Genomic DNA, 14,138 nt, shown 5'->3' with positions numbered 1-14,138 from the left:
TTTTTAAGCAAAGGGCTACATGTCTGCCGTGCCTTCAGAGCGTATTAATCATACCCCTTGACTTATTCCACATTTTGTGTTAGACTGAATTTAAAAAATGATATTTCTATATATTTTTACCCATCTACACACAATACCCCATAAAGACAAATTGAAAACATGTTTTTAGAATGTTTGCAAATGTATTGAGAAAGAAATACAGAAATCTAATTGACATAATTATTCACACCCCTGAGTCTAAGAGCTTTCCACACCTAGATTGTGCAACATTTGCCCATAATTCTTTTCAAACTTCTTCAGCGCTGTCAAATTGGTTGATCAATGCTAGACAACTCTGTTCAGGTCTTGCTTTTCAAGTAGATTTAAGTTAAAACTGTCTCAGCCACTCAGGGACATCTCACTGTCATCTTGGTAATCAACTCCAGTGTAGATTTGACCTTGTGTTTTAGGTTATTGTCCTGCTGAAAGGTGAATTCATCTCCCAGTGTCTAGTGGGAAGTGGACTGAACCAGGTTTTCCCACTAGGATTTTGACTGTGCTTAGCTCCATTCCATTTCTTTTTCATCCTGAAAATCTCCCTAGTCCTTAACGATTACAAGCAGACCCATAACTTGATATAGCCACCACTCTATTTGAAAATATGGAGAGTGGTACTCAGTAATGTGTTGTATTGGATTTGCCCCAAACATAACACTCTGTATTCAGGACAAAAAGTGAATTGCTTTGCCACATGTTTTGCAGTATTACTTAAGTGTCATGTTGCAAACAGGAGGCATGTTTTGGAACATTTCTATTCTGTACAGACTACAATGTTATTGATCCCATCCTCAGTTCTCCTATCATAGCCATTGAACTCTAACTGTTTTAAATTCACCATTGGCCTCAGTGAACTCCCTGAGTGGTTTCCTTCCTCTCCGGCAAATGAGTTAGGAAGGACACCTGTATCTTTGTAGTGACTGGGTGTATTGATACACCATCCAAAGTGTAATTAATAACTTCACCATGCTCAAAGGGATATTCAATGTCTGCTTTTTATTTTATTTTGACCAATCTTCCGATAGTTGCCCTTCTTTGTGAGGCATTGGAAAACCTCCCAGTCTTTGTGGTTGAAACGGTTTCAAATGCAATGCTCGACTGAGGGACGGTACAGATAATGTGTGGGGTACAGAGGTGAGGTAGTCATTCAAAAATCATGTTAAACACTATTATTGCACATTTTTACACCTAAACTAATTTAGGCTTGCCATAAAGGGATTGAATACTTATTGACTCAAGACCTTTATTTTTTACAAATCAATTTTAAAAAAATGAAGTTTAAACTATTCCACTTTAACATTGTGTGTAGGCCAGTTATATTTTTTCTCTCAATTTAATCCATTTTAAATGCAGGCTGTAAACAACAAAATCTGGAAAAAGTCAAGGGTTGTGAATACCATCTGAAGACACTATATGTGCAACAACCTTATGCACTGCCCATGTCCTTAGTGAATATCCCTCTTGTGGAATTGTTTGATACCTCGGATTCAACCGTCTGACTATGTAGGAAATTAAGTTACTGTACCTGGAAAATAAACTTGTCAAGAGCATCAAGCATAAAACCATTCTAAAGACTATATCAAAATGTTACAATAGGAGACGGAACATGTATTTCCCAACACTAATACAAATATATTCAATATCTAGCAAAAGTTTTTTTTAGGATTTGTGCTTGCATCAAATTCCATGGGAAAATAACGTTAGTCTTCTTGACCAGTGATGACCATCAACTTCAGTTGAGCACCATCTCATCAGGACGCCATTTCACAAGGCCACAACTACTGGCCGACTTGCTGCCCTCAAGGATATTCCATTGTCCTCTTCTGCCACCTAGTGACGCTTCCTCTCAGTATAACGACAATAATCCTGGTCCCAATCATGGTCTGGGGACCCACAGGGTGTGCAGGCATTTGCTGAAGCTCAGTACAAAACACTCCTTCCTTATTCTAATGAAGTCATTCAATTAATAATTTAGTACACTTGACTGTACACTGTTCTGAATGCTACCCCAGACCCTTAAAGAGATTATTCGGTACATTTGTATACTTTTTTGGCAATCGTTCTAAAAGTAGCGCTCACAAGCCTAAAGTGGCCCCTGAATTTCGCCCATTACGTCACGTATGTGCACCACGTCATCGCGCTCGCTCTCACTCTGCTGTGTGTGCGCGCATCTTGCTAGCCGTCACTCAACAGGGCCAGGGGCTGAAGCTCACTGGCTAGAACTCTAATTGCTAGGGGGCTGGCCTACATTGGGGAAAATGTAGGGAATATGGCACAGCACAGCTTCCAGAAAAACAGTTGCTTTGAAACTAGGGATTTCATGGCAAATTGAAGTAAAACAGTAATTCTGATCACGTGTTATGCATGTATGAACTACACTGACACATCCAGAACAAAATACTTGTATGCTGACGTTTGAGCTTTTTATTAACCTATACCCACAGTGTTAGTAGATTACAGTGTAACAACTAGGCTGAGTAGTACAACAGTTTGACTTACTTGATTTAAACTCTTGGCTCCTTCCTATAAGGCGCAGAGGCCGTGGAATAACGTCTTCCATCACTCTGATCGGGTCATGTTTTTCCCAGGTCACACCAGTGCTGCTCTCGGTGATCTATGCCTGAACGTCTCGCCAACTGTTTTGAGTCCTGGAGTACGACTGAAACGCTGAAATAAATTGACACCAGTCAAAAAGGTGATTGCTGGGAAAATCCTTTTAGTAAAATATTTATTGGACAGACACAAATCAGGTCTACCTGTTACATGCATTGTCCACCTGTGCAAAGTAAAGCATGACAGGGTTGGCTATGGGAGACTCCTGTAGTTCTGTACATAGGATTAGTTATACATTACTCTACTGGTGTAACAAGGGACCTTTAAGTATACTCAAAGCTTATTTCTGAGATGTTTAAACAAGTCCGTGTGAACACTTGCATGTCATGGAAGTATTAAAGACAATTGTCAACGGGGTGGCCAGGGCCATTATAACCATGTGATTGTTATACCATGTCAAAATGGACTTTTCAGTTTGACGAAAACAGTTTGAATGATTTGAAATGAGATATTCAAATCTAATATGAAACCCAAAAACAACAAGTGGCACATCCAGACTAGTCGGGATCAGGACCTTCACTAACCCGTAAAACGAGAGGATAACCCGTAAAACGAGAGGATAACCCATAAAACGAGAGGATAACCCGTAAAACGAGAGGATAACCCATAAAACGAGAGGATAACCCATAAAACGAGGATAACCCATAAAACGAGAGGATAACCCGTAAAACGAGAGAATAACCCATAAAACGAGAGGATAACCCGTAAAACGAGAGGATAACCCATAAAACGAGAGGATAACCCATAAAACGAGAGGATAACCCATAAAACGAGAGGATAACCCATAAAACGAGAGGATAACCCATAGAATTACATAGTGATTTATACGATCTCTGTGTTGGATAACCTCTTCAAATGAGAGACTGAAGAGGTTGTAATCAATGTAAAGATCCAATAGCATAAATGAGATACCGACACAAAATAAGCTTTGAGATTAAAGGGGATGGAATGAGAGCCAAAGTAGTAAGGCTACGGACGTATTTTACTCATCACATTAGCTACAATTCCTGGGCAGCCATAGACCCAATAGCCTCTGATAGTAATATTGCCATGCTTTGAGAAAATATATGTCAAACAAATGATCGTACAAAGACTGCAACATACATAATGATGTTTAATAGAGACATGGTGGTCATTCAAATGGCAAATGGAAAGGAATCTATATTTCCAAATTGGAGAAGAAGAATACTCATTTTCAAATGACTTAAGTCTCTCCGCGTACACGTAACAGGAAAAACAGTTTATTGCGGAATTTATATTCCTCAATTCCAACATGACACCATCCTCATGCTATGCGGCGATTTGTCAATAGACAAATGGAGAAGGGCCTCCTCAAGGTATTGATCAAAATCTTTAAGATTCTACAAAAAATGCCCAAAACGTGTTGGGGGAAAACATGTGGGTGGCATGATGCTGGAATCAAAAAGGTAGCTGGTTTGAGCAGAAAACGTAAGGTTTTACTTCCTTAAAGGTACCCCAAAGAAAATTAGATAAACACATCGGGACAATATTGTAAATGAGAATAACCCGTGTAATAAATTAAGCAATATGTTGAACATAAATGCTTCAAACTAATATAACATATAATGAATGACCCAGTCGCTGATAACTAAATGTGCAATACCTTCTATGTTCCAGAATGTTTTTGTAAATTTCATTGGGGCATCTTCTCACAGAACTACAACGATGTTCAAAATGACAGAGCATGTCTTTTCGTTCATACATTTTCCTATGCAGGTCCATGGACCTGTCTGGCCCTTCACCATAACTTATGACAAGCAAACGTTTTCGTATAGCAATTTTAAGAGTAAAGCATATCGGGTACCATTTAAAAACAAATCAAACAGTGGCCAATAAGAATCCAATCCCAATATGACCATCGGGGCCTTTTGTAAAATCACAACAACAAAAAACTTAAATGAAAGAGAGGACCATTTACAAGAAGAGTAAAAAAAAAAATTAAAAAAAAAGAATACTCTGATTTAAATATCCACAGTAAGAAAACGAGAACAAACAAAAAAACAGTTTTCATACAGTTTGCCAAGAGGCAGAAAGAATATTGCTTGTTCTTAAATAGACACAGGAAGAAGAAAAAAAAAAAGACAAATCCCCCAAAAACAGAACCAAGTGCAGGGCACTCACATGAGCAGAGTTCATTAAACATAAGAATGCAAAAACGAGAGAAAAGCTTGATCCTCAACAATAAATAATAAAAACCATAAAGTATTCCTGGATGGCAAACCAAGGGTTCCGTTCTAAATGGCACCCTATTCCCCATTTAGTGCACTACTTTTGACCATGGCCCATATGGCTCTGGACAAAGGTAGTGCACTTTATAGGAAATAGGGTGCCATTTGGGAAGCAGATTCTCTCTTCCCGGAGGAAGTCTATATTCAAACGTCAGAGGCCTGTGACATCCCCTGAAGCCACAACTCAGTTTAAAATCAAAGCACCACTTTTAAAAACTAAACTAAAATGATTTAAAAAGCTGTTCAACCTTAACACATATATACAGTTAGTGCATTATCTGCCAGCTGCATTGTTCATTTAATTTACCCTTTTAAGATCCCAACATGAAATGGACAATATTGAAGTGTGATTCTCTTGTTACTTTCATGTCTGTATAAACACGATGTATATTTGGAGAGTGTAAACAAAACCAAAAAAAATTGTCTGCACTCTCAAATTCACAGTTAGCAATAGACAACATTGTCAGTAACAGTGGGAATTGAACTGCCCATGTCGGGGAGAAGTAGAGGTGAGATTACATAATGACACCGGGTGAGCCCCAGAGGGCGCTATAACCCAAGAAGAGCAGAGGAAAAATATTGCACACAATTCTGGAGTGTCATATGGATCCCCCACTTCTTTTTCTCTTTCACCATTCAAACACTACAGGTGACTCTACAAACACAAGGTTAATCTTAACCAAGCCAGGATAATGTTCTCCAAGTGGTTGAAGTCCATCTCTCCCAAGGTCCATTGGTAGACGGGTTAAAACGGCCCTTTTTGATGAAGAGATAGTGAGGAAGAGGAGGCTCCTCTCACCAAGAGCAACAGATCAATCACAGCCAATGACACCGTGAGGGAGGGGCACAGGTGTCATCACAGCCAGTCAATGATGGAGATGGCAGGTGTCCAATCCCAACCAGCCTATCCCACTACCATCATCCCCAAAGCACGGAGGTGCTTTCCTGAGCGTTCAGCACTAGGCTGTGGGACCAGCTAGTCAGTTACACAGAAAGAAAAGATGTTAAGATGGGTGGGAATTGGGGGGTAGATTATGTGCTACTAAATCAGGTGTCCATCTACTGTTTGTCTCTGGAGGGGAAGCTACCGACCAACTCAGTTGCAGGGTATTGAAAGGCATTTCAGATCAGAAGACATGGCCTTATTGTAGAAATGGGCACCATTTACTGTCCAGCACTTATGGTTCTCAGTGGAAAACAGCCAGTCTGTCCAGCGTTCCAATCAGACAGTGATGGTCTATGGTCTGTGAAACCTGAGGGAGAAAGGAGCAGAAAATACTGCCATTTGTACAGATTCCAAAGGTCAAATATTGCAACTTCATTATTATAGGTATGCTATAAACATATATCAAGTATTCACAGGTTTGTACAGCCATTGCTTTCCACCATGACATTCAGGGGCGTTCATGCTTACAAATGCATAGCATTAAAACACGCCAACGCTCTTTACCTGGTTAAATGGCGACTTGACTCATGCACTTCCATCTCGTTGCTCTTAAAATCGTTGAGTTCCTTCCGTATGGCTGCCTGTAAGGGACAAACAGAGGGGGAAACAAAGGGTTAGTGCCAAGACGAAAAGAAAGTCACGCAGTCTTGCTCCGTGTCCTTTTAGAGACACTTTATACATAATTTACTCGCTTCTTAAGGTCAAGAGTGAATAAACTTAATTCTCTCCGCTAAACACTCTTCTCTCTCTCTCTCTCTCATTTCTCCACCCCTTCCACTGGATTGAGAAATGGAGCAACAGGAAAGTGCAAGATAGGCATATTTTAGATGGTGAATCTTCACATCGTGGGAGAACTAAGCAAACTGTCTGCATTAGCTTGTCATCCTGAATTCTGCAACCGGTGTGCTCGCATCGTGACCCGGCTTACACCCCTCCCCATCCTGCGATTTCCAGCTGTGTCGCGGCATCATTACCCCTCCTACTCTGTGGTTGGTTAGCGCAAGTTGCTGCATCAGGCGGATGAGATTTCAACATTTACAAGGGTGAAAAATGACATCTTACAAAATGACTCAAATCATTCTCGTCATCTTCCCCTTGCTTTTAATCTATTGAGATAACACCGGAGGCACCTCCTTTAAGTTTTGCATTGTGCAACCAGCACTTCGTCTCTGATTAGATGCTATACATCCCTAAAATGATCTTGTCCCAAAAGGATGACTCAATCTTCCAGGAACGACATAGGTGACTCAGTCGGGACTTTTGGATAATCCCCCTGGCATGTTCCGACACAGGCCGGCGATGTCACGGACAAGTCTAATTAACAGGATGACACAGGGGAACATCTCGTCATCTCATCCCCTGAGCAGTGTAGGATGCTACTGAACTGAAAACAGGAAGACATAAAAGCCCTGACCTCTGGTAACTTAAGACGCCAGGAAAGCGATCTAATGTCAACGGAGCGTGTGCAGTTAAGGGCGAGAGGTCCTGCGGCAGTGTCTGTCCTTCCCCTCGTTACCGTCTTACATAACGCCGGGGAACATTGTGTAACGGAAGGCAGAATTAGCGAACTTCGCTTTTTTTCCGCCCAAAATGGTCCTCAGGTGTTGACCCCGTATGCTCGGATCCCAGCACTGCTGCTCACGTCACAGGGATTACAGAGGGAGAGAACGGCTCACTCTTCTCAGAACGACAGAGCTCATTAAAAAGTCAGAACCATGTTCTGACAGCTGGCGTACGGCGGATTGCTCGGGGGTGTTGACTCGGAGTGGTAAGGGGGGACGACAACAACAACGAAGACATCTGAACGAATAAACAGCAGCACTGGAAGTGCTGTGAGGAGACGAGCACACATCTCCTAGCATTGAACTTCTGCATTATGCTTTGAGCTCTGAACTGAAGAACGGAGAGGGATTGATCCAGGGCAGTCTGCTGAGAGAGGCTATAACAGCAGAGGGGAAGTACAACAACAGGCTTTGAACCTTTGTTTGGACCTAAATAATAGATATAGAGGAAGAGATGGGAAGATCCACATTGTGAGGCTGAAAATGTTAATATGCTCCCGAGGGCTGTGCATGTGTACAGTAGGCATACATGGTTTTCTCTGCAGCATCTCCCGACTTTAAATAAGCTATATATACACACACACACACAACCTCAAAAGGCCATTTGATGCTAAATGACAATGCCTAACAAAGCGCTGAGTAAATATCTCTTAACCCACCCATCCACCCATCCATCCCCACCACTACTTGCCTTGTCGGCTGCTGTGAGGCGTGTCCAGGGTTTGTCTGCCCGCCGGTCGTGTTCCGGGGCGTCAGACACCTCTACGTAGTCACTGAAGCGGATCAGGATCTTCGCCCGTCTCAGCTCCTCCACCGTGGGCCTCTGACTCAGCTGGAACAAAACAGAGGATCAGCAACTATCTGGGACTGTATGCAACAGACATTTCAGAGTAGGAACCCTGATCTAGGATCAGGTCCCACCTGTTCCTATACTATATAAACTGATCCTTGGTCAGGACTCTAAAAGCTACTAGGTTGAGTGTCTTTCCAGCTTCGATACAGCTTGGTTTCTGAAACGACCTCGTTATACTGTACTCCACATGATGAGTAGTGCGTTGGGAGTATAGCCTGTACAGAGCAAAGAACACTACGTCAACCTTTGACCAGGAGGCGGCAAATCAGGTCTGAACGCTACTGAACTGAAGGTAACCTAAACATCAATAAAGCTTGGTTTCCAAAACCACCAAGTTATACCGACTGATCAGACTAGTGAATTTGACTAAATACTAGCCCCTAGGGCTAAATGACTACATCTGGTAGTGTGATAAAGGGCTTATTTTTTTACTACGAGAATGAAAGACTAGTAGTTGTGCATGAGCTCCTGATCATTGCGGTATGCACACGAAGCGGCAGCAAGTACAGAACTGTACAGCTGCTCCAGCGAATCCCTGGGACGACGGCAAGGTGTTTGTAGAGACAGCAGGTGCAGGAGACAGTGCTGCTATGCAATTCAAGGTGATAGGAACATGCTCAACACCTCACTGTGGGGCAGAGATAATCTGGCTTGGGTCACTGATAGGCCAAGGGCACTGAAGAGGCGATCGTCTCCTGGAGTGACCTTGGGTATTATAGTGCTGTGACACCTTTCTCTCCTCTCACCCCGAGCGAGTCATTTTTGTGCTTTTTGCTTTGCTGTGTGAATGTTGTGTCACATCCAACACCTTAGAGAACAACAGGGAGCGTTTGGCAGTTGGCACGCTGTTTGCGCACGGGGGTTATGCAGCATTTTTCTAAAGCTATTTAGATAGAATTGGCAGTTGAACCGGTTTTTGGACACTCCTTTCCTGCCTTACCTTTCGCGTTAGTCGGCGTTTTATCTCCCGCTTCTCCTCCAACTCCTCCTGCTCGTTGCGCGCTGTGGGAAACACAAGGGAGCAGAGGTTAGACTGTCTCAGGGCACAAAATGGTGGTGAGTGGGCTGAGGTGCTTGGACAACATTTCAACACTACTGGAAGGAGAATAAACACCTCATTTGCATAATGTAGCTGATTAAAAATGCAGCAGCAGCAGCACAAGCGCACTTCTTAATATTCAACGTCGCTGAATTTCTCAAAGCATTAAAAAGAGGCAACGATAAACAGTTTAATGTCGGACTATTTGGATGGCAGAAACGGGGGAAGGGAAAAGCCGTCTCCCTATCCAGCATTCCCACATGGCTAGTTCTTCCACGTTCATTAACATGGAGTTGGTCGGCTCGTTTAAAGTTACATTAAAATAACAAATCGCTCACTTCTAGGGAACGTCGGGACTAATTCAGACCAAAAGTCACATCCAGTTTTGCTCAGAAGAAAGAAACACTCCCACTAGAGATTCCCCTTCGCCTGTTCCACAGATGCTCTCCAAACTACCAGACAAGCACTCCCCAGCCTTAGAGAGAAGGAGGTAAAAAGCAAAAGGAGGCAGAGGACCAAACACATACTAGACTAGCGACTCAAAGCACACCAGAGTTCCATGTTAAATACGTAACGATGCCACTGCTCTCTTGATTTGGAGTGCCAGTCCCAACAGAACGTTCAAAGACGTGCCCTATTTCTCTAACCTAGGCAGTGTTGTGGGGGGAGACTTTCGTTCCTGGAGTCTTACAGTTGCAGCCCGTGTCTCCCTCTTCTCTACGAATAATATGGTACAAATCGGGTTAGTCAAGTCGTCACTGGGAATAGCAGTAAACGGGGGGACATTAGTGTGGCTTTAATAGAGTGGTGATGATGATGATCAGGAAATGGCTGCGGTCCTGTTTATATATAATGATGGTATGTTATAATGATAAGGAGTAGAGGTACATACAGTACTCACGTTTCAGGATATTCCGCTGTTCCAGCTCCTCAGCACTGGGCCTCTGACTCAACCGCCTGCACGAAAACACAACCAAAAACACGCACGGTCAAAATCAACCGCACAGCAAACACGGTCCAAGGCAACCTCCAACCAACATGATAAACCCCTGAGTAACAAACGCTAACTTTGGCAACTAGCCCAATCTCCACAGACAACCGTAAGAATCAAGTCAAATTACCATTCTAAAGAAACACATGCAAGCATTAATAAATTCCCCCTCAATTTAGCAGATCACTACTTCGGTGCGTGTCGTTTCAGGACAAGTCCTAAGACCACGAGCCAAATCACGAGGGAAATTGTCAGTTTCTCTTCCTACACGTCTAGCCAGTTAGTCACTCCCCTGCTGTCACTTCTCCTTTAACGGACTCCATCCTGCCAGTGTAATCTAAGTGACCGTTTGAGTGACAGCTTGAGTGCCAAGGCAGCACCGGTGTCAACTATGGCCGAGTTGGCACGCCAGGACTGGTGGCATCTCAGTCAGTACAGAAATCTACACCCATTATCTGCCAGACATGAATAGAAACTGACTGAATTCAAGGCAGTGAGCAGGTCTCTTTCCTTCATCTTCGTGTATTTGTTATAGACCAGCAGCAGTATTCTCAAGATCATCATGTGCATAGAAGACTCCTTTGCTTCATTGAGATCCTAATGTACTTCCAGATGGATTACCCTCTTTACAACATCTGACACACACACACACACACACACACACACACACACACACACACACACACACACACACACACACACACACACACACACACACACACACACACACACACACACACACACACACACACACACACACACACACACACACACACACACACACACACACACACACACACGACCTCTATTCTCCCTCCTAGTTCCTTTATCTAGGGAAGTCACATTGAGGGAGAGTGAGCGAGAGCACAGGAGAGAAGGGAAGAAGGATCTCGGCAGAAAGAAAAAAAGTAGGGAGAATGCAAGAGTTAAGACAGTAAATGCATTGAAACGATGCCATTCCTAATTTGATTTTACCCTCGTCTTTTATTATGCCTGCAAGGTCTACGAGAGAGATCTCTCGTATCAAATCTCCACAACGAACCAAAACGACGACTACTTCCGGCGCCGACAGAGATGGCCGCTTCGCGTTCCTAGGAAACTATGCAGTATTTTGTTTTTTTACGTGTTATTTCTTACATTGGTACCCCAGGTAATCTTAGGTTTTATTACATATATCCAGTAGTTCCTTACGACTGTAAGAGCAACGTCAACTCACCATCATTACGACCAGGAATATGACTTTCCTGAAGCGGATCCTGTGTTTTGCCCACCACCCAGGACAATGGATCTGATCCCAGCCGGCGAACCAAAACAACGTCGCCGTAAAAGGGGCAGACAAAACGGTCTTCTGGTCAGGCTCCGGAGACGGGCACATCGCGCACCGCTCCCGAGCATACCACATGTCCAGTCTCTTGACAACAAGGTTGATGAAATCCGAGCAAAGGTAGCATTCCAGAGAGACATAAGAGACTAACATTCTTTGCTTCACGGAAACATGGCTCACTCGAGACACGCTATCGGAGTCGGTACAGCCAGCTGGTTTCTTCACGCATCGCGCCAACAGAAACAAGCATCTTTCTGGTAAGAAGAGGGGGAGAGGGGGGGGGGTATGCCTTATGATTAACGAGACGTGGTGTGATCATAACATACAGGAACTCAAGTCCTTCTGTTCACCTGATTTAGAATTCCTCACAATCAAAATGTCGACCGCAATATCTACCAAGAGAACTCACTTCGATTATAATCACAGCTGCATATATTCCCCCCCAAGCAGACAGACGGCCCTGAACAAACTTTATTTGACTCTGTAAACCACATATCCTGAGGCTGCATTCATTGTAGCTGGGGATTTTAACAAGGCTAATCTGAAAACAAGACTCCCTAAATTCTATCAGCATATTGATTGTGCTACCAGGGCTGGTAAAACCCTAGATCATTGTTATTCTAACTTCCGCGACGCATATAAGGCCCTCCCCCGCCCTCTTTTTGGAAAAGCTGACCACGACTATTTTGTTGCTCCCAGCCTATAGACTAAAACAGGACGCTCCCGCGCTCAGGTCTGTTCAACGCTGGTCCGACCAATCTGATTCCTCGCTTCAAGATTGCGTCGATCACGTGGATTGGGATATGTTCCGCACTGTGTCAAACAACATTGACGAATACGCTGATTTGGTGAGCGAGTTCATTAGCAAGTGCATTAGCAAGTGCATTAGCAAGTGCATCAGCGATGTCGTACACACAGCAACTATTAAAACATTCCCAAACCAGAAACCGTGGATTGATGGCAGCATTTGCGCGAAACTGAAAGCGCGAACCACCGCTTTTAACCAGGGCAAGGTGACCAGAAACATGACCGAATACAAACAGTGTAGCTATTCCCTCCGCAAGGCAATCAAACTAGCTAAGCGTCAGTATAGAGACAAAGTGGAGTCGCAATTCAATGGCTCAGACACAAGAGGTATGTGGCAGGGTCTACATTCAATCACGGATTACAAAAAGAAAACCAGCCCCGTCACAGACCAGGATGTCTTGCTCCCAGACAGACTAAACAACTTATTTGCTCGCTTTGAGGACAATACAGTGCCACTGACACAGTCCGCTACCAAAACCTGTGGACTCTCCTTCACTGCAGCCTACTTGAGTAAAACATTTAAATGTTTTAACCCTTGCAAGGCTGCAGGCCCAGACGGCATCCCCAGCCGTGTCCTCAGAGCATGCACAGACCAGCTGGCTGGTGTGTTTACGGGCATATTCAATCAATCCTTATCCCAGTCTACTGTTCCCACATGCTTCAAGAGGGCCACCATTGTTCCTGTTCCCAAGAAAGCTAAGGTAACTGAGCTAAACAACTACCGCCCCGTAGCACTCACTTCCGTCATCATGAAGTGCTTTGAGAGACTAGTCAAGGACCATATCACCTCCACCCTACCTGACACCCTAGACCCACTCCAATAGGTCCACAGACGACGCAATCGCAACCACACTGCCCTAATCCATCTGGACAAGAGGAAAACCTATGTGAGAATGCTGTTTAATCGACTACAGCTCAGCATTTAACACCATAGTACCCTCCAAACTCATCAAGCTGTGCGACCCTGGGTCTCGAACCCGCCCTGTGCAAATGTGTACTGGACTTCCTGACGGGCCGCCCCCAGGTGGTGAGGGTAGGTAACAACATCTCCACCCCGCTGATCCTCAACACTGGGGCCCCACAAGGGTGCGTTCTGAGCCCTCTCCTGTACTCCCTGTTCACTCACGACTGCGTGGCCACGCAGGCCTCCAACTCAATCATCAAGTTTGCAGACGACACCACAGTGGTAGGCTTGATTACCAACAACGACGAGACGGCCTACAGGGAGGAGGTGAGGGCCCTCGGAGTGTGATGTCAGGAAAATAACCTCACACTCAACGTCAACAAAACAAAAAGGAGATGATCGTGGACTTCAGGAAACAGCAGAGGGAGCACCACCCTATCCTCATCGACGGGACAGTAGTGGAGAGGGTAGTAACTTAAGTTCCTCAGCGTACACATCACGGACAAACTAAATTGGTTCACCAACACAGACAGCGTGGTGAAGAAGGCGCAGCAGCGCCTCTGACCTCAGGAGGCTGAAGAAATTTGGCTTGTCACCAAAAGCACTCAAACTTTTACAGATGCACAATCGAGAGCATCCTGTCGGGCTGTATCACCGCCTGGTAGGGCAACTGCTCCTCCCACAACCGTAAGGCTCTCCAGAGGGTAGTGAGGTCTGCACAACGCATCACCGGGGGCAAACTACCTGCCCTCCAGGACACCTACACCACACGATGTCACAGGAAGGCCATAAAGATCATCAAGGACAACAACCA

The 14,138-nt window shown here is 44.2% G+C and overlaps 1 protein-coding gene across 2 annotated transcripts in view; it reads right to left on the bottom strand.

Moving 5' to 3' along the window:
- Positions 1–3,743: 3,743 nt before the first annotated feature.
- LOC139376147 (phosphatase and actin regulator 1-like) overlaps positions 3,744–14,138 on the bottom strand; it is a 49,233-nt gene continuing 38,838 nt past the window's right edge. Inside the window, exons 8-12 of one of the 2 annotated variants that reach the window (XM_071118389.1) lie at positions 10,191–10,255; positions 9,200–9,261; positions 8,094–8,238; positions 6,349–6,421; positions 3,744–6,151 (exon numbers count right to left, since the gene is read on the bottom strand). In XM_071118389.1, coding sequence (XP_070974490.1) covers positions 6,136–6,151; positions 6,349–6,421; positions 8,094–8,238; positions 9,200–9,261; positions 10,191–10,255 — 361 coding nt within the window. In that variant the 3' untranslated portion in view covers positions 3,744–6,135. The remainder of the gene's footprint in view (positions 6,152–6,348; positions 6,422–8,093; positions 8,239–9,199; positions 9,262–10,190; positions 10,256–14,138) is intronic. The other variant, XM_071118390.1, reaches the window with a different exon arrangement.

The sequence above is a fragment of the Oncorhynchus clarkii genome, chromosome 20 (assembly GCF_045791955.1).
Source record: "Oncorhynchus clarkii lewisi isolate Uvic-CL-2024 chromosome 20, UVic_Ocla_1.0, whole genome shotgun sequence".
In the NCBI taxonomy this organism is placed as follows: Eukaryota; Metazoa; Chordata; class Actinopteri; order Salmoniformes; family Salmonidae; genus Oncorhynchus; species Oncorhynchus clarkii.
The sequence above is the reverse complement of the archived record's forward strand: the minus strand, read 5'-3'. Positions and strand labels throughout refer to the sequence as shown.